The sequence below is a fragment of the Epinephelus fuscoguttatus genome, linkage group LG7 (genome assembly GCF_011397635.1).
Source record: "Epinephelus fuscoguttatus linkage group LG7, E.fuscoguttatus.final_Chr_v1".
NCBI classification, from domain to species: domain Eukaryota; kingdom Metazoa; phylum Chordata; class Actinopteri; order Perciformes; family Serranidae; genus Epinephelus; species Epinephelus fuscoguttatus.
Window position 1 is genome coordinate 42435323 of NC_064758.1, and position 21760 is coordinate 42457082.

The window sequence follows — 21760 nt, forward strand, 5'->3', positions numbered from 1 at the left end:
TTTTTATAGAGATGCCCTCTACAGAATTTGCTATAGTTTTAATGCCGTTGAACCTTAATGACTCCCCAGTAGGAAAAAAAATATTCTCCTGTATGACAGAGCCATACAGCCCTAACTCAAAGAGATGTCCCTATTCCAAATGTCATGACATATCGCAATCAGTTTTTAAATTATATTTATTGGAAGAAGGTCACTTCTTTATAAAAACCTACTTGTGATTAAGGTTAAGGCGGTGACCTTCAAAGTTATTCATAAATAATAAATTGGCAATCACTTCACAGGCACACTTGTAGAAAGGGTTTTTATAAATACTAAGGCCTCAAATAAATTAGTTTTTCTTTTTTAAAAAGCCTCTGAATTAAGTATTTTGATTTTGATAATTAAATAAACCAATTATATTATATAGTTTCATGCATGAATGTGTAAATGCTGAAGCTAAAGCCTTCTTTACACCTGCAAAGAACAAAATAGTAGTATGGGGAAAACTGAAACTGAAATCTTTGAACAACTGCCATATCCAAAATTCAGAGAAAAAGCTGCGAGTGAAAGAAAGAGACCATCCCTGTATCATTGTGATATCTTTTATTGTTTTTTCAACACTCCCAAGTACAAAAATAACCTTTTTGTCATTAATCACTGCCAAACATGTCTTTCATTAAAAAATATCAATAAAACAGTTTACAGTACACAGATAACAGGATGGAAACTTCAGTTTTACCCCCGCAGTTACAGACTGAACATTTGCCGTCTTACCTCTGACTCCATCCCTCTGGTGCAATAACACTGTACACTTACACCCCTTCACCCCAAAAAACAGCTCTGAGAAAACCACATTCATTTTACAACCATCAGTCAGATGAGATCACAGTATTCCATATTAGTCTCAGAGGTCAAGGATCATCACTAACACTTTCTCAGCAAAAGAACAGTGTGAAATGTAAACATTTGGTATCAGTTAAGTCATTTGTAATCTTTTAGGCAGCAGGTAACTGTAAACATCAGTATGGTTTTGTTATAGTATATATAACAGCACGTTAGCAGCACTGTGTCCATCACAGTTTAGTCGGTGTTAAAGTTGCAGTGTGCGCGCGCGCACACGTGTACACACACACACACACACACACAGAACACACTTTGTCAAATAAAACTATAGTAGATGTTCATCTAATAAAAAAAAATACCCAAACATTCAAATATCACAGTGAAGCAGCAAGGAGGCTCAAAGTTCAACATGATTCACAGTTTAAAAAAAATAACTTATGTACAGGTGGAGTATGACAGACGAAAAATGTCTTCATGGTTAACATCCACCATATTAACATAATTTTTATGAGCAACACATCATAGTTATCTATTCATTTAAAATGGTTAAAAATCACAAAAATATATCCCATCTGTGGACTCATGTATAACCTGAGAGTATGTGATCAATATTCATGTTAAATACTAACAATACAAACAGTTTAGATTAGTGGTTCCCAATTGGTCCAGATTTTTTTTTTTTAAGCCAAAAGTTCAAGGTCCACATAGTAAAGGCCTCGTTTCCACCGAGCAGTTCAGTTCAGTTCGTTTTTTTCTGTTTCCACAGTGAAAAGCTGTGGATGGTACCAACAGAACCGTTCCACACCATCCCCATGTTTGGTCCCCCCTCTGTTGGGGTACCTAGCACACAGATCTGGTACTAAAAGGTGGAGCTGTGAACACTCCAGTCTGATTGGTCAGTAGAAGGCAGTTACTCTGCTCAGGGCTGAGTTGTATCTGGTTTTGAGGCTCATGTAACCACTGTTCATACTGTGGAGAGTTTTATTAGTAAACTGTAACTATAAAATGAAAGGATGTTTTGCTGCCTCTCACAGCAGCTGCAGTCTGGGTCTGGTCTTTTTTAGCCTTGCAAGCTGAAATGTGCTGCATGTCAGTAGCATTCATGAGAAAAAAAGACAGGCTTGTTAGTGCCTTTTAACTCCTGTCAGTGGAAAGGTTGAGGAGGAACATTAGCAGAGTTAGGCCACTAACAAGAGGAAGTATGATCTGCCTTTTTTGCAGCTCTAAGGCCACAGTGACTGGTGGCTGTGTACACAAACTGCCTGTGTGACACAACACAACTCAAGTGAACAGCAAACAAAATGGCTCAGTGTCAGTGTTCCACAAAAGTCTGTCTGTAAGCTGGCTTTCTGAAGTGGTAGGAGACTGCATAGTTCATTTATGTTCCACCAAGTTCTTATATGACATGTGGTGGGAAAAATACCTCTCCACATAAACACACACACATTCCTGTACATACTATACTATATAAAACAATACCTCCCCTATCTCAGTTGCTGCGGTTCTGGAGAGGCAGGGGAAGATGATGAGGTGGAGGAGTTGGAGGTGGTCAAAGGAGGCAGCTCCTCACAGGCAAAATAATCCTTTAGAGGAGCAAAGAGGTGACGGATAACCGGCACGCTCCAGGCCTTCCCCAGAACCTTCTGCCTCTGCTGCCGGTTCATGTTCCTCACGTCTGTGTAGTGTTTGGGGAAACCAAAGATCCTGGTGGAGAGCAAGGAAGAAATCACGTACTGTATGTTAGCTGAAGTCTCAGTGTGCTAAACTTAAGAGTTGCAATATGTTTTCTTTTATCATGATGACAATTCAGCGAATCACCGGTCATTTGTACACACACGCATGCACACATGTACACACACACACACACACACACACACACACACACACACACACACACACTCTTAAACCCTTTAACTGATGCTTACTTTTCTAGTTCAGTGATCCAGAGGTTGTCCTCTTTGCCGTTCTGGATGACAGGCAGCAGAGACACATCTTTGCCCTGCTTCAGAGAGTTTGGATTGGTGGTGATCGTCCTCACCTTCGTGACCTGGAACAAAAACAGCATGAAGTGAGTGATTATTTGTACCTTGACATACAGTGTTGTCATAGTTGTTTAGGAAAAAAGACACATTAATTCCCTAAAATAGAGGGACTAATTGAATAAAAGTGAGCCAGCAGGTTCAGTCACTGACCCTGGCTTCTCTGCCGATCTCTAAACAGTCCTGGAGATTCAGCTTGTCGTTCTGGGACGCTGTAATGGGCCTGATGGAGGATGAGCAGAAAACAGGCAAGTGACCTTTGTTATAATTTTTATCCTCTGCTTTTCAACTTCTAAAAACAACACAGAAGTTCAGAGATGAAGGAATAAGAAAAGAGGGAAATAAAAGAGACAAAAAATAATATATAAAAGCAAAATGACTGTTACAACACTTAAACAGACAAATAATTAGCAAAAACTATTGAATACTTAACAATACTTGACACCAATTACTCCAGCCAAAAAACAGAATGTGAAACTATTACTCTTGAGTAATTTAACCCTTATATTTCATGTTTAGTTACAAGTCTCACCTGCTCATCCCCGGGATGTTTCCCCAGAAGTAACGCGATCTGTGAGCAGGGCTAACTTTGACTGCATCCACCAGCACTGGGTTACACTGTTGAGAAGAATCAGATACAGGCAACATTTATTCTCTTGGAGTTCAATACATCTAATGTAAGTCAGAGAAAAAGAGGTAGGAAGGAAGAGGTGGGAAGACAACATGCAGGGAGAGGAGGGTAAGAAGTAACAGGATAAAAGGAGAGAAGAAGAAGAAGAAGAGGAGGAGAGCACTTTGGAGCTAAGATCCACTAGAAACCAAACACAACTCGAAACGTGAACCTCAAGGAAGCGGCAGATGTTGACTTTGTCATGCGTGTTCATGAAGACCACATTCTCAAACAGCCAGAAGAACGGCCTGGGGTCTTCCTCTTTGGGCTTCAGCAGCTGGAGGATGCGGTAGTACTCGAAGAACAGCCTGCCAGTGCCCTCTGCAGGAGAGAGGAGGGAATCACAGCTTAGATCAATATCTTCAAACATGAATATACAGCATCTGCATAACAACTTGTCTTTACAAAAAGTTTAAAAAAAAAAAAAAAAAGTATGTGGAAGTAGCACTGACTGGTTGGCATTTTAACTTGGTGCTTATGAACACAATAATTAATCAATTCATGTTGACAGTGATTATATTTAAAGCTGACATGGATACAACATAGTTACGTACCATAGAGGCCTTTTCTGAACGGGTTGACGATGGAGAGGTCGTTACAGGGGCTGCCACCAATCAGCAAATCAAACGGACCCCACTCCTCGATCTTGATCGTACAAGAGGAACAAGAAAGTGGTTAAGTTCAGTATTGGGCTAATTTTTCATTTCAGTTACAAGAGAGAAACTAAAACAAACAAATGATTTCAATGGGACAGATAAACAAACAATTTCAAACAGAGAAATATGAAGGAAGGAAGACGAATATTAACATTTCAAATTGTTCATGACGATGTGAATATATGGAAAAAAGAACACACATGTTCCTGGGTGATGTACCGGGCGTCACCAACATGGATGATCTTCCCATCATGATTGATAGCCGCCACAGCAAGTGAATCCTCACAAACCTCTGAGGCAACATATTTCTCCACTTTGAAGCCGAGATCCTTCAGCACCAGGTAGCCTGAAAAAATACAGACACACTTATTCAGGCTGTAAACTTCTATCAGACATCTATTTCAATCCATCTTTTTTTTATTCTACCAAACTATAGCCACCAAACGAATCACAGCGCAGAGGGAAACACGCCTTCACCGCTACTTCACCTGGCACCACTGAGCTAGCCCACATTACATCTCAGCAGACGAGGACGCCATGAATGTTTACATCTTGTGCAAATGTTCTTAACTTCTGAAATCGATTGTTATTGGGAAACAAGGCCCAGGTGTGTGAACTCACCTGTTGCTATGCCATCAAACAGTGAGAGAACCCGGAGCGGTCTGCGCAGGTTTGCAGGGATGGATGGGTAAACACGATGGGGCTCCTACAAAATAAAACAAAAAGCAATGTGGCAGCTGAGTTAATTAATGGAAACCTGTGTTTGAGGGAAAAAAAGGAAATTCAATTACTTCTGTTGATAGTTTGTTTTTGCTTATTGAATAGTTATTTTGCCACCACAGTTCACAAGACTAAGATCTTTATATGTGCAATTTGTGTATTTCACTATTAACGTCCTCCTTTTGTCAGAATTTTGTAACATTTTTTTCTAATTTTTTCTTTAGTGCATATAGATTTTAGTACCTTTTATTTGTTCATATATCTTTTTAAGATTATTTTTTGTCTTTTTACACCTTTATTAAATAGTACAGATAGACAGGAAGGGTAAGAAAGAGGGTAAGACATGCAGCAAAGGGCCACAAGCTTGGAATCGTACCCAGGCTCAGCATATATTAGTTAACCAGGTGAGCAATTCTTATACCAAGGTGTATTTATGGGTTGTCTGCTAAGACAAATTTAATGTATTTTATAAACACTTTTTTTATTTCCATCTGAAACGTACCCCATCACAAATCTACTGTAAATTTAAAAAGCAAATTTAAGATCCTACCTTTAAAACCACATGACACAATAAAAAAGAATAAAGAGCAAAATAAGAGTAGATACCAAAACCAGAAGTTTAGTGAAATAAAGCAGATTAGCACTAAACAAGTATTCGAATAATTAATTTTTGGATTAACAGAAAATTAACTGACAACTATTTTGAAAATCAATTAATCATTTAAGATGTTTTTTTTAGGCAAAAACGGCTTTTCTCTGTTTTTCATCATCTTAAATTGACATGTTTCTCTATTTTCTGATTCTCTTTTATAAACAACACAAATAATAATGAAAATAATTGGCAGAATGACTTGAGAAAATGACAGTAAGTTGCAGCCCTAACAGGTAACTCAGCCATTGTAACAATTTTTTTATTATTAAGAATGTAAACCACACACAAATTACCTTGTTACTGCATAGTGGTGGATTAATACTCACAGACATTTTAAAAGATTAAAAGAGCAGGGGATGCATTGTCATTAAAATGTCTTAAAAAGAATCACTCACAAACTCCATGCCACTGTTGTTGGCAAATAACTCCTGAACACGAATGCTCCAGTCCTGTCTGGGAGTCAGAGCACCGTGGGGTTGATGAGGCTGACACAAGTAGCAGTTCCATGGGTCGAGCAGCTTCAACGCCTCAAACGTCCCCGGACTGACGAGGATGTTCAGACAGTCTGCGCAATATGATCTGCAAATATAAAGGAGGAGAAGAAGAAGACGGGATGGAAACACAATTAAACAAAGGGGAAAAACTTCCATCTTTACCTTTTCTTTAGATAGCGATTACGATGTACAGAATGAGATGAGCGGACCAACCTGCAGCAGCTATCGTTGCCACACAGTATGACCTCCATGCCATAGCAGCAGATGGTACAGTAGGACTGATATCCATCCTCATCGTAACGATACAGAGTTTCTCTTAAGTTATCCTACACGGACACAGACAGCATCACAGACAGTGGTGAGGGAAAGTTAGAAAGACTTATAGCTGGGGGAGTCATGAGTTTTCAAAATTTGATTAGAATGTGGATTTTAAAGTCACGATTTGATGTAATTTTCAATTTAAACTCTTTTTTTTTCTGGACTGAAGGCTTTGGAATTGTTAGACAAACGAATCTTGATTTGTTAAGATTGACACGTCATTACTTTTATTCTTATTTAATTAAAAAGATAGACTCCATGATATCAGGTGTGATATAACTGCCATATTCTTTTGGGGAGGTGGAATATACCACATGAAGGCCCTATGATCACATTTAAATAATTTATTTCAAAGGGTAATAATAATAATTTATTTCACCTGTCAATTGGGAACAAACTGTTAAACACAAAACGGTACCTTAAGTATCACATTCTGCTTTTTTCCCAGTCATATCTATTTCTCTATGTTGCCTGCGAATATGTCCTGCCATATTTGCCTGTCACTGACTGTATATAAAGATGAACGGCACAACAGCTCCCCCATGAGTGAGGCCAAAACATCTCCATCGGCCCCTGGTGACTGACTGCAGATTCGGTCATGAATTTCACCCCCACCATGTTTGTGGATGGAACATGGGCCAAACTAAAAGATCTACAGTATCACATTAAGTACATTTTTTCCAAAGATGGTTTCTGTCATTTTAGGCAGTTATTTTCTTACTGAGGTATATTCTATTAATTAATATAACTATTAATTAGTTATGTGATGCTATGAAAAGGGGGTGTGACGTCATGACTGACAGCTGTATGTGCCAAACACTGTGCACCCAATCGATAGCGCTGCTCACAATTGGGTCAGACAGGTGTACAGCCTCGAACTAGACACCACGCGGCTCCACTTCCTAATCACTGCTGTGCTCTGGCTCCAAATGACATCACCAGTGACAGATGGCAGCACCTGTATCCGGGATATTTTGGCTTCATATTTGCATTGCTGCAGGAAGTGTGTAGTGTGTGGTCGTAACATAAAGAGAAGCAGATGTGTCCTTACTTTGCACTCCAGACAGAGGCTGCCTTTAAACAGAGGGTGGTGAATCTCAACTTCTTCAGTTCCACAACACAAACAGAAGCCTGCAGACAAAATACAAACATACAAATGATTGACTGAAGGAGTGATATCATCTATACAGATCCAAAATGCAAATATAGCTTCTTAAGACAGCATGCTTACCTCAACATCATCATCATCACACAGAAGCTTAATGAGAGATACTTGAGGATTACAATACTGAGCACAAGCAAACACAGCCACTACTCAACTGGCTGATCATTTCACCAGTTACCACTACAAAATAAAAAATTAATGCATAGAAGAGAATGAATTCAGAATCAAAATGAAATACAATACGCTTCAACGCTCACCGTCTATGTCCAGCTTCATGTCCATGATCCGACGAATGGTCTCCTCTGCAAGGACAGAAAACGATAACTGACTGATAATGGCCAAACACATCAACAACTTAAACTCTCTGATTCTCTTGCATGGGTAAATTAAAACATGTTGCATTATTCAAACCAGTTCTCACGTAGAGTTGTAGCTAAGTGTTTGCAGCCGGTAACTAACTGAGAAAGCTTACATGTGTACCATTACATGCTCAACAAACACAACATCATATAGGTCAAATTATAAAACTTTCTGCCTACAAGGTTTGAATAAATAACCAAATAACATCAGTTAAACTGGCATAAGTCCACATATCCTCAACTTGATGAATGGACATGCTGAAACATTTCTCCAGGTCACATACTGGAATAAAACGATTCATTTCAGCCCATAAAATTGCTTTTTTTGGAAGTCATGTTTCAGCTTGTGATGCTTTTGACTCCATTTACACAGTTGATTGCATTTGATTGGACATCATGAGCAAATGCTTGATGCATTTAAAGTATTTACCAGCTAAGAGATTCCTTAACTTTTGATGTTGCAGTCTGATTAAGTAGTTCAGTTGTGAAAACAGTCAGTGAATCAAGCGGTGGTTATTAAGAACTAAAGGACTTCATACACAAAGAATGCCGAATAGATCCTAGATCCAGATCTAGATACATTTTGTTTGCAAATCATGTTAATCTTGTGATTTCCCTCAGTCATTGAAACATGTTTGGTATCAAATACTTGTATTCAAATTCATGTTTAAAAGGCAGAATCTGCCACCTTTTTTTGTGGACTTCCCATCAGTGTTAATGGTTAACGTAGTGAAAGGAAGCAATGCATTCCTCAGTGCACGTTCCACTGACAGAGAAAGCAGAGTTCTCCTGCTCACAGAGCTGTGCTAGCAGTGCCTACATATACCAGGATGCATTTCACGCAGACTTCTGACTCCTTCTGACAATCGACTACGCTTACCATCAACACTGATTCAAAATACACATAAAAAAGTGACGAATTTTCCCTTTAATGACAGAATTAAATTGTGTGTGGTACCTCTGAGTTTTTGGTCCGGCTGGGTGTAGGTGCTGGTCGGCGCATGGACCTTATTGTAAGATTTGTTGTAGGTCCTCTTCTTATAAGGCACAAAGTCTGGTGACATGTCATTATCAATTCCATCAAACAGACTAAATTTCTTCTTCTGAACCTTCCCTCCTTTACCCCTTCCTCTGCCCGCTCCTTTCCCCTTGTCCAACCCTCCTCCCCAGTCATCTCTCTCTCCCTCCCATCCTCCCTTCTCTTGTCTCCCCGTCTCTGCTGTGCATCCTCCTCTGGATCCCTTCTCCTTCAGCACTCCTCTGGGGCTGTTCTCTGCAAAATCAAATTCTTCTTGCCATGCTTCCCATGTTTTTCCACCTCCACCTCTGGGGGAGGACTTCTCCATTAAGCTGCACTGCGGTTTGGTCGCCGAGACTGACATTTCTTCCGGCTCAATGTCACTGATGTTGCTCTTGCTGGAGGAGTTGAAATTGGAAGAGGAGCTGGCCTTCTGGAAGGGTTTCTGCCTCACCTTTGGTCTGCTGTTTGTTTTAGTAACATCTGTGCAATAGACAATCATACATGTGGCCATCAGATATTTTAAACAGTAAACAGTTACCCTGTGTGGCTGTTTTACCTTACATAGGTGCTACCAATTATTATCTGGCTGCATTCTAACTTCCAAAGACAATGATGGCGCACTTCTACAACGCCATCACTGACTCCAACACCATCTGTGATGTGGCTCAGACAGTAGAGCGGGTCGTACACTAATCAGAAGATCAGTCTGCATGTTGAAGTATGAGCAAAATACTGAACCCCAAATTGCTCCCAATGGCAGTTCCATCGGTGTGTGAGTGTGTTAAAAACTGACTGGCACCTTGTATGGTAGCCTCGGCCACCAGTGTGTGAATGGGTGAATGTGACTTATAGTGTAAAGAGCGCTTTGACTGTTCAGATGACTAGAAAGGTGCTATACAAGTGCAGGTCCATTTACCATCTGGTACACAGCTGCAACAGCCAAGGACAAGGACAATCTGAAAGGGTGATTAGCTGCAAACTCCCATCCTGTAAGCCTGCAGGATCCTCCCCTCCACCACCACCACCACCACGAGGCTGTGATTCATCAGGACTAAAACCTCATCAGTAAGATTCAGAACCCTCACTGGCAGGACTATGTTTGCACCACACGCTTTCATTTTTATTTTATCTTACCATCTTTATTGTTATGCACCAAATTACCAAAGTAAATCCTTGTATATTAAAATCTACTTGGCAGTAAACCTGATTCTGAGGAGCCCAAGATCCTATGTTTTAACTCTAGTGTGCTTTTTCAGCATAGTTGTGTTTGAGGAATATTACTGTGAGCTTGGTTTAAAAGTTGGGAATCTGTGAGCACTACAGAGAGCTGAACTGATGGGACTAGTCTTCTAGAAGTGAGAGAACCTTTGTAACAATGCCAGTATACTAAAAAAAAAAAAAAAAAAAACCTGCCTTAGAACACAGATTGCTCAAACGTTAATCTCACTTCAATCCATTTAAGAAATGAGTTTTTAATATACAAAAACATGGAAATAGATATATAATATGTTTAAATTCTGTTAAGTGCTCCGAGTTTAACTCTGAGAAAGACTCATTTCACCCACTGCGGTGTGGAATTAATAAGTAAATCTTTTCAAGCTTTTCATAGTTCACATGTTCATACAATTTGTGGCAGCTGTTGGTTTGAGTCCATCTGGTCCCTCGGGTTTAAAGCCTCCAAAGGCCCAGTCTAACATTTGTTTCAGTAGCTCATCTCTGTCCCCGAGTTGTGCTGAAAACTGCTTCTTACAACGCAGAGCTGCCTCCTGATGAGACACAGAAACAGACATGTAAGCAGGAGAGCAAGTATGCATCAAATTAACACTTTCTCAGTTATTTGACCCTTTTGATCCTGTTTATGTTAATCAGAGAATAGAGAGAGACACACAGACCTGAAGGGACAAGAAGATGGCTTCTCGGTAGGTGATGAGAATGGCGCAAGACTTCGAACAGAAGTTCTGGGTGAAGGCAGCGAATGGTTTCAGAGCCTGCAAAGCGACCTGGAACAGGAGACGAGAAATCAGAGCAGAAAAACAAAATAGATAAAACACTAATATATATCAGTAACTATTCAACTTTCTGCCCTCTTGCGTTTCCGGGTGGTGTTACTGTTTGCCCTCACAAAGACAACCGCTTACTGTTTTCCTCAGAGCCTGGCAACTACTACCAGAGTTTCACCTATACTTATAAAAGTATAGGTAGTAAAATAGTAACAGGGAGGCTCCATAGTCTGTAACCAAATGGCAAACTTTTTGCTGCTTCACACACACTGTCAACAGTAGTGTATTACAGCTTCACTCACAATTCTATAGCCATTACATTGTGCAACCAACTTTACTTCATAACGATAAGTTAAAGCAAAATCTTTTCTATTTCCACTTTAAATTGAAATTGAAGATCTGACGTTTTGATGATGTTTCCTGTTCACGCCGTCATATTAACACTGTAGTCTGTGTTGTTACTGTAACTTATCTGGTACCAAACATGGAGATCCAGTGGTGAAAATGAGAATCATTTATGTACATTATTTTGTACTGTAGTGTATAAACTTTTCATCCGACTCACCTGAGAGGACATGTTCTGAGAGTACCACTCCACCATCCTCGTCTCTGGATTTGGATTCTCTTCATTGCAGGGTATAATGATTGCTGGCCAGGGAGAGAAGAACTCCACCTGACCCCAGACCAGCTCACCCACCGCATACTGTACAACAAATACACACACACTTTTACATGCCACCAAACAGCTGTGATGGTGGGACTAACACTGTGTTTTTGTATTCATTTGAATGGGCATGAAACGTTTGCTAGCTGAAACATTATTTTAAGTATAACACATACATTGTATGTATAAGCTATCAGTGCTACAAATTACTGTCAACTCAACACCGTAGTAATATGAAAACCCTTACAGTAGGTTTTTCGGCAGGGGTGGGCTGTGTGTTTGTGTAAACCATGTCATCGTCAGTGTCATCACAGCTCACAATGACTACATGCTCTTCCTGTTGAGCTCTTTGACCTGCAAGACCTGAAGGGTATATAACATATAAACATTAAAAAACCAATAATGCCAAGGCTCTGCTTCTGTTCATCTTGAGGCGACTCACTGCTATGATGTTGCTTATACTATTCCCACAATAATCAAGACCATGTGTCATCTTAATACACAATACAGCTCTCAAGTATTGTGCATGGTCGTATGCAGTAAGTGTCTTTAATGCATGTTTATGAAGACAGCTGTCAAGGATGAAATGCATATAATGAAGAGGACTCTTACCCCTCACAACACTGAGTTCGGAGGACGAAAGATGCCAAAATAGGAAAAAGTAAAATAAAATTTAAAAACCTGAATCAATTAAATTAATGTCATCAAATGGACCAAAATAATAAAAATAAATGTAGTCAGAAATTAACTGATATAAAGTAACAGAAATTGTTTCATCTTTTAAAAATGATTAAATACAATTATAAATGAATAAAACAAAAGCACACACAAATATAAATATATTTAAAAATATATAATAAAATGAACAACTAAATGGGAAAATTACACAGAAATTTAAATGGAAAAAAAATGAAACACCCATTTATGTCACATTTCTTAATTACTTACTGCTAACATTAATTTAAAAATAAAACTAGCCCTTTTACTAGATTCTGAACAATATTACACGTCTTACTTTGTGCTTTTATCAGTCTGCTGGTCATTTTGGAATCTTCGGTGACATCAACCACATCTGATGAAAATAGAAAACAGTCACATTGGTTAATATTATCAACACTTGGAAATGCTGTTTGATTTACGGCATTAGTGAAATTTTTCATGTTGATGAAGCTGTTGCAGAAACATAAATGATATAGCATGCTTCACTCTCACAGTCACAGCAGACACTTGACAGACTTACCAGAAGAATTGTCTGTGTGTTCCGAGTCCTCCGCACTGCTGGAGCATCTGGGAGGAAGATGCAGTCTGGGTTTGACCTCAACATCATCGTCATCCTCTTTTTTTACTTCTTTCTCCTCCTTCTTCTCTTCTTCTCTTTCTTCTTTTTCTTCTCTTCTCAACTTCTTGCTATCATGACCTCCCTGATTTGGGTGCCTTATTTTCTTGATGCGGGGTATTCCTTCCCAAATGCATGGCTGCAGTGTGGCTTTGAGGGTTTCCTCGTTGTCAGGAAGTGCCTTGTTGAACACCTAAAGACAGCAGTAAATGCAAACACACAAATCTCTTTATGTTTACAACATAACCACGACATCAAAGAACAGAACATATGCTGAATGAACAGAAATGAAACACATCAAAGGATGGATCCACTTTACAGTTTTAATATCATCCTGTAGCCTCCAAGTGTGTTCCTTAGGTAATACAATCCAAATAACCCAATCCTGACTGAGGCACATACGTTCTAGCATCAAAATGTTATTTTCCTAATCCTTTCTAATGTTTTCCCACATGACCTGAAGTGGGTGACATGATGACATTGCTACATATAAACCCCCACGCCTAAGCAGTGAAAATATCACACTAAACATGTTGTTTTTGTGGGGAAAATGTGTCCAGCAAAGACAAGTGTTTGTCTGTGAATACTGCGAGTTATACTGAAGCCATGTTTAATGTGTGTTTAATGTGTTCTTTGAATCAACTTTACAGCACTTCACAGAAACCCCGATGCCGACTAGTGTTTTGGAGGCGTAACTGCAGAGTGACACAGACACACCACTGCACAAGTATAAATGCTCACAATGGCATGGGCCACGTGCGTACGCTATAGCATAGACTCTGCATAGAGGTCATGCACAAATATAAATCCCGCTTTAGACACAAACACGTTGGGAAAATAAGGTCTAGATTGAAAAATACTGAAATCTCCATGCAAAACATACCTTAGAAAACACCTGCGTCCTGCAAAGAGAGCTTGGCAAGGCCAGGATGATCAGCAAGAGTTTACGCAGAGCAGACTGCGGCCTCGTGGCATGCAACATCTGTACAGACAAAACCAGCGACTCTAGTAAAGACACTTCATATCAAATGGCAATGTTTCTAATGCAGCTACTGAATTAGCATTAGGTTTACCTTTGCCCAGCAATGAATCTGTTCCTGTCTTACTGTCCGAATGAAATTGGTGTAGTCTTGGTAGGCAGTGTTTAACTGACCTTGAGGAACCCCCAACTGAACCCCCAACTCTAACAGCTCAGACTTGGACAATTTATTAACCTGAAGGAAAAACACAGATATCACGAGAAGCACATTAGAATAAATCAGGAATACAGACACCGAGGTTTCATAATTAAATCCAAGAGTCTATGTCCAGAAAAAAAGGAATAAAACATTTCAATGACATTTGCCTAATTATAGTTCAATTAATATTAAGCTGTTCTTAGTCTAATGTAGTATGACAAAAATAAATCTACTTACATTGATGTTATCAGAATGTTTCAGCACTCGGCTGATATTCCTCAGCGCCACCTCTCCGAGACGCTCAGGAAGACTCTGCGCTAAACTCTGCAGTGCCGCTTTATAGAAAGCCGCTGCATCCCTCTGGAAGTCCCTCCTCTCCTGTTCTCCGAGATCCACGACAGCGGTGGCCCACATGAATTCTCTGGCACGAGCACCTACTTGCACCATTGATAAGGGGAGCAGCTCGGAGGTGTTTTGGAGAAGGCGCAGGTCGCGGTTCCAGAGAAAGCGCTCTGTGACTGTGGGCCGGAGGAGACTGGCTGCGTAGGAGTGAACGAGCATGGAGGTCATCTGGAGCTCCATAGCCACAACAATTGTGCCGCTCTCCTGCAGCGCTTGGAGAGCTCGGAGCGGCTCCAAAATGTGGGAGAGGAATATAAAGCGTAGTTTGACTTTATGATCCATTAGCCGGGTTCTGATCTGGTTGGCATCCTCCGCTTGCCTCAGTGACTTAAAATAGTCCACTAAAAGCCTCCACTTGCTGGCTATGTTCTTCACAGCATGAATGATAAACAAACACTGTGCAGACATAGGATGAGACGGGTTATAAGACTCAGCAAATAGCCCTTTCAGACTGTCACTGACAGAGGGGCAGGTATAGAAGTGATAGTGGATGTCTCTAACCAGGTCAACCACGCAACTGAAGGAAGCCAAGAGTCCGGCCTGGCAGGCTCTTCCTGCCACCCCAGGATGGCCACAGAGTGATACTAACCTTGGACTGAACACCTGGAGCTTGGATACAAACACCTTGCTCACCTCTGGGTGTGGAGCGTTGCAGTAAAACGCAGCAAGGTTGGGCAGAGTAAGTCCACATTCCTCCAGCTTCTCAATCAGAAGGCGTGCATCATTATCTGCAATTTCTGTGTCTATGATCGTGTCAGAGTCCAAATCCACTGAGGTTTTTGAATCAACAGCATCAATGCTCATCTGCAGCATGAGTAGCGGCCTCACCACACTGACACCTGATCTCTCATCGAAGTAGCCAACAAGGACGACACTCATGTTCCGTCCTCCACCCAGCTCCACGCCCACATACAGGTAGAGGCAGTACGGCAAGCCTGAGCAGGTCTGAATGGTGTCCGTGAAGTGGTCTGGACTCAAGAGGGCAGCAATTTTTGTGTCAGAATGCCTAGCATTTGTACTCGTATTTAGGTTTGCATCCACAGCGTCACTATAGTATCTTCTGATGACTTCCAAAAAAGTATCACTGCTCCCTTCATTTCCTTCTGCCACTGCTGTTGCTGCTGCTTGCTCCACCTTCATCCCCTGCGCCTCTTCTTTCACAGTTGTCTCCTTTTTCTCTGTTTTCAGCTCCACTTCCACAGCCTTCACATCATCATCATCGGATATTACTACTATCATATCTGCCTTCTTGTCCAAACTCTTTTTGCCCTTCATCTTCACAATAATCTCCAGTTTCTGAGGAGGGGTCTGGGGTGGATGGCCATCTGTAAGACACGATAAGATGTAATGTTGCAAGCTTCATATTCCAATTAAAGTAAAGAAAGACACTTTATCATTCGGACAGAAGTTTCCATAGGACTTGGCTGTCACATCGGAATATTTGACTATTTGTTTCTTTTTTTTTCACACAGACTTTGAGTCTTTGAATGGATATTCAGGGTTACAGTCTCATAAACGAGGCAAGTTAGCCCTCCAAGCTAATACAGACTAACTCTGCAAATTTTTGCCAACACTACACATATAACAAAATCCAGAGACTGTATCGTGGTAAGTTGCTGTGCACTGTAAACATACCACTTATAAGAACAAGGCTCAGAGCCTGACCGGCAAAGCCTCGCTTCTTCTACGCAGCTACCTCTGTCTCATTCACTCCACCTGGGTCTGGGTCTGCAGCTGCCTGTACCAGAGGCAGATCTGCGAATCCTAGGTGAGCAAAGGAATGATCTGCCCTGCTCTTCCTGTGATTGGCTAGTACTTGCCTTTGTTGGTTGGATTGATTAGGCTTAGACAAGAGGAGTGAGACTGGTTAGGATTAGGGTCAGAAAGTCAGGGTGAGCCATTGAGAGGTAGAGTAAGGCGGGACATTTCTTCTCTATCTATCCCAGGTCTGAACTGGTCTTTTAATCACCAATCTGTATTCAATATTCAATCTTTTCACACATTGTTGGGTTAAGATGAAAAAAGTATTCATTGGGGAATAATGATATGATTTATACATATACATATTTTCTTTATTTTATTTTTTCTGCCATTTCAGTTTTTGTATTAACTACGGACATTTAGGCACGTTAATTTTGGTGGATTTGCACTGAAGCTCACAATGATCTGCACCTTACTGTGTGCACCTGCAAACAAATCATAATTTAAGTCTTACTGCTTTCTAAGTGTGACAAATTGACAACTGATATACATTTTAATCAACCACACCTTTGCTGTGTAGGATATCTCTGTAACAACTGTGTGATTCACACACTTCTCCCACCTGAGTCAGCAGGGGCCATTCTCTGTCCACCTCTGGCCTCCAAGGCATGGTACTCCCTGCCCTCGGGTTTGTTCTTGTCAAAGAACGCCTTAAACCACTGCAGGAAGCTGAGAGACGACTCGGAGTTCCTCTTCATCAGTTCCTCGACGGGGATGTGCTGGAGAGAAGGAGTCCAGTTTAAGTCTCATACTTGATGAGTTTATAACCAGTAAACAAAATATTTTCAAGTTTAAGGTGTGTTTCTATATGTAGGTTTAATTAGAATAGACAGATCTTTTGAATATTAACATCAATCAGAAAACATTTTCAAATTGTTATCTGCTCTATAGCCCGACCAATAATGAATTTTAGAAGCTGATATTAAGATCAATATTTCAGCGATATGTACGCCAATATTCCTTGTAAAAATAAACACACAACATGTGCAAACACTTTGGATAGAGATCATTTTACTGTTTCTTTTTTATTGTGATCAACATATGTGCGGAGTGCAACACTTGACAGTTGGACCATAAACGTGTCAGTGCTTTCATGGTGACAAAATATGGAGTGAAACTGTTTCTAAACTACCTTTGTTACACTCAGCCATAGGTGAATGTAAAACTAACTTGTGGTGTGCTGCTCCTCAAGCTTTCTAGGCCTCAACCTAAGCTCCTTCTCCCCTCTCTTGTGCCATTGGCTGGTGGAAGCTGGGAACATGGAGCCAATCAGTCTGTCTCGAGTATATAAAGGCTGAGGAGCTGCGCTTCTGGCTTTCTGTTTTGCTGCCATGTGTTGGAAGGCCACTCCAGAGCTCTTTATGACTTTTTGTAAACTTAAGAAGGCAAAGGCTGTTGTTGGATTAATCTGTGTTGAAGTGCTGTTACTTGCTGAGCCAGTCTTGACCTTTGTCAAACTACAGTGACCTGTAAAACAAGCCATGTTGTTGTTAAATTTAATTTTGTGAGACTTATCTCGGACTTCATTTGTCCTAATTTACAACCCTAAAGTTCATTGCTAGGAGTCTCTGTAGGGGAGAGCTGCCAGTTTTGTTACCCTCCTGTTCTCCTCTTTTTTCATGTTTGGTTTGGGAGTTAGTTAAAGGATTGTACTTTATTTTTTCTGGCAGTTAGCTACAGGGCTTGACACTAACTTTTTTCCCAAGGAGCACATGTGCTCCTAAGTTGAAAAAGTAAGGAGCACACAAAGAACTTTAGGGGCACAATGTAAATTGATCAAATAATGTGTTTTCCGTAATAAACGTGATGCAAATAGACATTTACAAGCAAAATTATTTAATGAATTTGTATACAAAATGTACAGAAAGGCAGAATCATCAAGTTTTGAAAAAGTATTGCAATTTAATTTTGTCTTTAATGTTGTTATCTTATACATATTATCTTTGCAATATGATTATCTTATATAATGTTATTACTATCCTGAAACATTCCCCAGGTCCTCTGAAACTCTGCAGGACTTATTTCCACCCTGCCCAGCAGCGGTACCGTGGCGAATGGTCCCTAACTGCGGGGAGAACGGAGCAGGCTTCCCAGAGGTCTGCCGCTTTTCCCGGTCCCTCTTCTCCGCCACACTTTGACTTATTCCCGCTGCAGACAGTGGGACTTATATTCATTCTGCCGACAGTGGCTTGGAAAACCGCCCATAACCGTGTCACACGGGAAAGAGGGAAGGCGGCTGGAGTTCCTCCAACATTTGTGGTTAGATTATCTTATTTTTTTATTGACAAAAATATAGGCTGCTTCGGCTGATTTTTTTAGGCGCACATGTGCCACTAAATATTTTTTACAGTTTGCACACACCTATTTTTAGTCGTAAATGCAAGTGAAACGCTTGCACTGTCGAGCGCTGTAGCTAGCTTTGTGGGTTTGTTTGTATTTAGGGCTATTTTGTTTGTTATGTTGGCCACGGTTTTTACGCTTCCTTAACTTGCAGTAAAATGTCTTGATTTGTTGAGGGCCTCGAAATTGTTTTTTTGGGGGGGTTTTTTGTACTTTATTTTTATATAAAGAACAAACACAACACAGGTATTAAAAAAAAACAAACAAACATAGAACAAACAGTTGGTCACCTACACATTCATACATACGTTATACTGATGGAGATACAAGTCAGTTCATACAGTAATGGCTCAGTTATCATCTCTTGTGGTCACAAACATAATCCATTTTTCCCAGTATAAAAAGGTCATCCTTTGCATATTTTGAATATTAGTCACAATATCTATCCAGTCTGGCTCTGTTGGAGGTGTCGCGTGCAAACATTTTCGGGTTACAGCTTTCTTGCTGGCTGCTAATTATATTTTTGAAAGATATTTGTCTCACATCAGTAAATGGGGTGCAATAATGCCCAAATAGATTGTAGGGCCTCAAAATTGTTTTATTGCCAACCTAATGTTGCAGCATGATTAGCTAACCACTGCCAGCTGTGTGACAAAGGTGTGGCCTATAGAACAGATCAGTGCATCTGTGTATTATTTTTGATCTTGAGAAAGGCCCAAGGGCCAAAAAAAACATCAAAATAAAAAATGCATATAGAGCCGGAGTGTGCAACACTTGTTCTCTACAAACAATACTTACTCGTAACACTCCAACTTGTCTGAATGCAGCTTGCAGTAAACTGTAGTTGTGGATAACGTCCACCTCATCGTTGCTTTGGAACCGAACCCTGGAGAGGTCCAAGCACTTAGGAAACAACCAGTCCATCAACTGGCAATAGGCTGCACCTGCACACACAGAAGCAATCAATAATATGAAGCCAAGTGGGCTCAGAGCACAGCTCACCATCCACAGACCTCAAACATTCACAAAATATGCACTATAACAGCATAACTCATGATTATGTGTTGATTTAAACATGAAAAACAGAAATGCACATTGACCTACCTGTGCATATCTGCTCCACCTTGGTGAAGCCCGTCTGTAAAGTTTCATTTAGCCAAGCCAGCAGCTCATAGCGGTCCTGCAGCTTAAAGCTATACATAGGTACATTTACTGCCACATTCAACTCCATCTCCTGAAGGTATGGACCTGCACAAGAACACCACACCAATATGCCTTTAATGATCAAATCAGTGAGTTTGAGTCAGAAGTCACGTTCCCTAACGTGTCACAGATATTTGTGTGCTTCCTGACATTTCATGATGTGGCATAAAATGTGACAAATATGTGACCCACACTTTTGAAATAAATTCTATAAACGGGTTTAGTGAAACAATGAGTTTGTTAACACCGAGATGAGGGGAAACTAGAAATACAGGTAAGTCAAACTCTGGGTCAGCAACTGTGGTAACTGACTGTGAACCTAAGCTTCTCGCTGGCAGGTTTTCTTCAACAAACCCTGAGTTTCTCTGTTTCCTCCCTCTTACAGAGCCAGACATGCTGTTTTATTTTCTCACTGATTCAATCCACATAAAAGCATGCATCAAGGTGCATTAATTAGCAGATGTTTGCTGTATGTCAGAATCAAATCTTGGTTAAAAATTAGTTTGTTACTCAGGACTAAAGTTATTCCTTGCTGTCAGTCACTTCTTTGAACAGCTGTTTTGGAAATATTACACATCACCCTAGTCTCAGGATAAACTTCTACATGTCCCTCTTTTTTTATAACACTGTGACTGTTATGAAGTTTTAGACACACAGGATCAATAAATAACAATCTCTATCACTCATGATGTGATCAGTCACACTAATGGAACAAAACTCCTGTAATGTTGGAGATTTTAATACTTCTGGGTGACCAGGATTGTGGGCAGCTGCAAAATGTAGTTTGAAGGTGAGTTTTGAAAAGTGGCTGCATACAGTCTGAAGTTTTTTTCACAGCATTTCAGTGATTGTGTTGAAAAAATTACCCTTTCTGAGGTAGCTAGAATAAAGCCGCTGAATTTAAAATTTACTGTACTATAACCATGACGCCCTTTTAAGTGCAAATCACCAACCATGTTGTTACTGGATAAGATTCTGAGCTTACAACCATGTCTCTATCCTTGATCTATATATATTATTAATCTTCAACTACATTTTTTCATCTTCAGCTGATGTTGTGTGTGATTTGTCCCCGTCAGACACTGTTGGAGGGTTTTACAACTCACGTCCACTCCTCACTAGTTGGTTTGGGATGGCACTCAACGTTTGTTAAAGCTGAGTACTGAAACAGGACTCTGGGCTCTGTGTTAGTGAAAAACGACACGACAACAAACAGCTCTACTTACATTCCAAAACCTTGTCTCAACCTTGAACTACTGTTCTGTCGGCAGACTTGTGACATTACCAAATCCTGGAAGGATAACAGCCAGCGATAGAGTCGCATACACTACTGTGTTTGTGCAGGATTCTTCTTCTCTTAGGTTTAGGGCGGGTGGCAACAGCGTTAAGGTGCATTACCGCCCCCTACTGTGTTGGAGTAGTGACCAGAGTTAACAGTCTTCCTACACTGATGTCTGATACTTCTTCACGTTATCGAGAATTCTTTTGGTGAAACAAAACTATGTAACACTGACTCTGCTTGACAGTGTTCACATGATCCCGAATGATGTTTATTTATAAAATACGGGTATGCTGTGTGGAAGACTTAGTACTTCCTGCCCATGTGCATGACAGGCTTTTCCCGCGAACATGCTACGTTCAGTTTTTGAGTAAGTGCAGTTTATGGCGGACTCACTGGATAAAATACAAGCTATGACTAGTCATCTCGGCCTTTGGTGATGTGCTCCAGTCTACGGGACTCCTTTCAAATCCCTTTCATGGGGTCGTGTCTGCCGTGTGAGCAAGAACCTCAATGATCGCCCCCCTGTTGTGGTATTCACGACTTCGCTAGTGGTATTTTTCTGAGAGGTCCGAGGTTAAAATACACGACACACATGTCACATGTCGTAAACATGAGCTCATGAGTTCCCTTTGAACACAGAGGTTGTTCGTAATCAGCAGCTGACATGGTGTAAGATTA

The 21760-nt window shown here is 40.4% G+C and overlaps 1 protein-coding gene across 2 annotated transcripts; it reads right to left on the bottom strand.

Annotated features, from left to right (window-relative positions):
- Nucleotides 1-586: 586 nt before the first annotated feature.
- On the bottom strand, nucleotides 587-21152 carry LOC125891273 (uncharacterized). Of its 2 annotated transcripts, XM_049580401.1 has the most exons (26): nucleotides 21027-21152; nucleotides 19702-19845; nucleotides 19396-19541; nucleotides 16820-16976; nucleotides 14332-15821; nucleotides 13990-14130; nucleotides 13800-13898; nucleotides 12821-13109; nucleotides 12596-12652; nucleotides 11828-11943; nucleotides 11482-11619; nucleotides 10809-10916; nucleotides 10541-10682; nucleotides 8854-9396; nucleotides 7794-7838; nucleotides 7423-7502; nucleotides 6267-6379; nucleotides 5955-6138; nucleotides 4809-4893; nucleotides 4388-4533; nucleotides 4086-4176; nucleotides 3704-3852; nucleotides 3394-3479; nucleotides 3015-3084; nucleotides 2748-2869; nucleotides 587-2526 (listed from the first exon to the last, which is right to left on the bottom strand). In XM_049580401.1, exons 2-26 carry the CDS (start codon nucleotides 19826-19828, stop codon nucleotides 2307-2309), a joined length of 4944 nt encoding a protein of 1647 aa, XP_049436358.1. In that variant the 5' UTR covers nucleotides 19829-19845; nucleotides 21027-21152; the 3' UTR covers nucleotides 587-2306. The 2 variants fall into 2 exon arrangements, 1 of the variants encoding a protein (XP_049436358.1); XR_007449619.1 differs by lacking the exons at nucleotides 587-2526; nucleotides 2748-2869 and having other exon boundaries at nucleotides 3046-3084; nucleotides 3691-3852.
- Nucleotides 21153-21760: the final 608 nt, after the last annotated feature.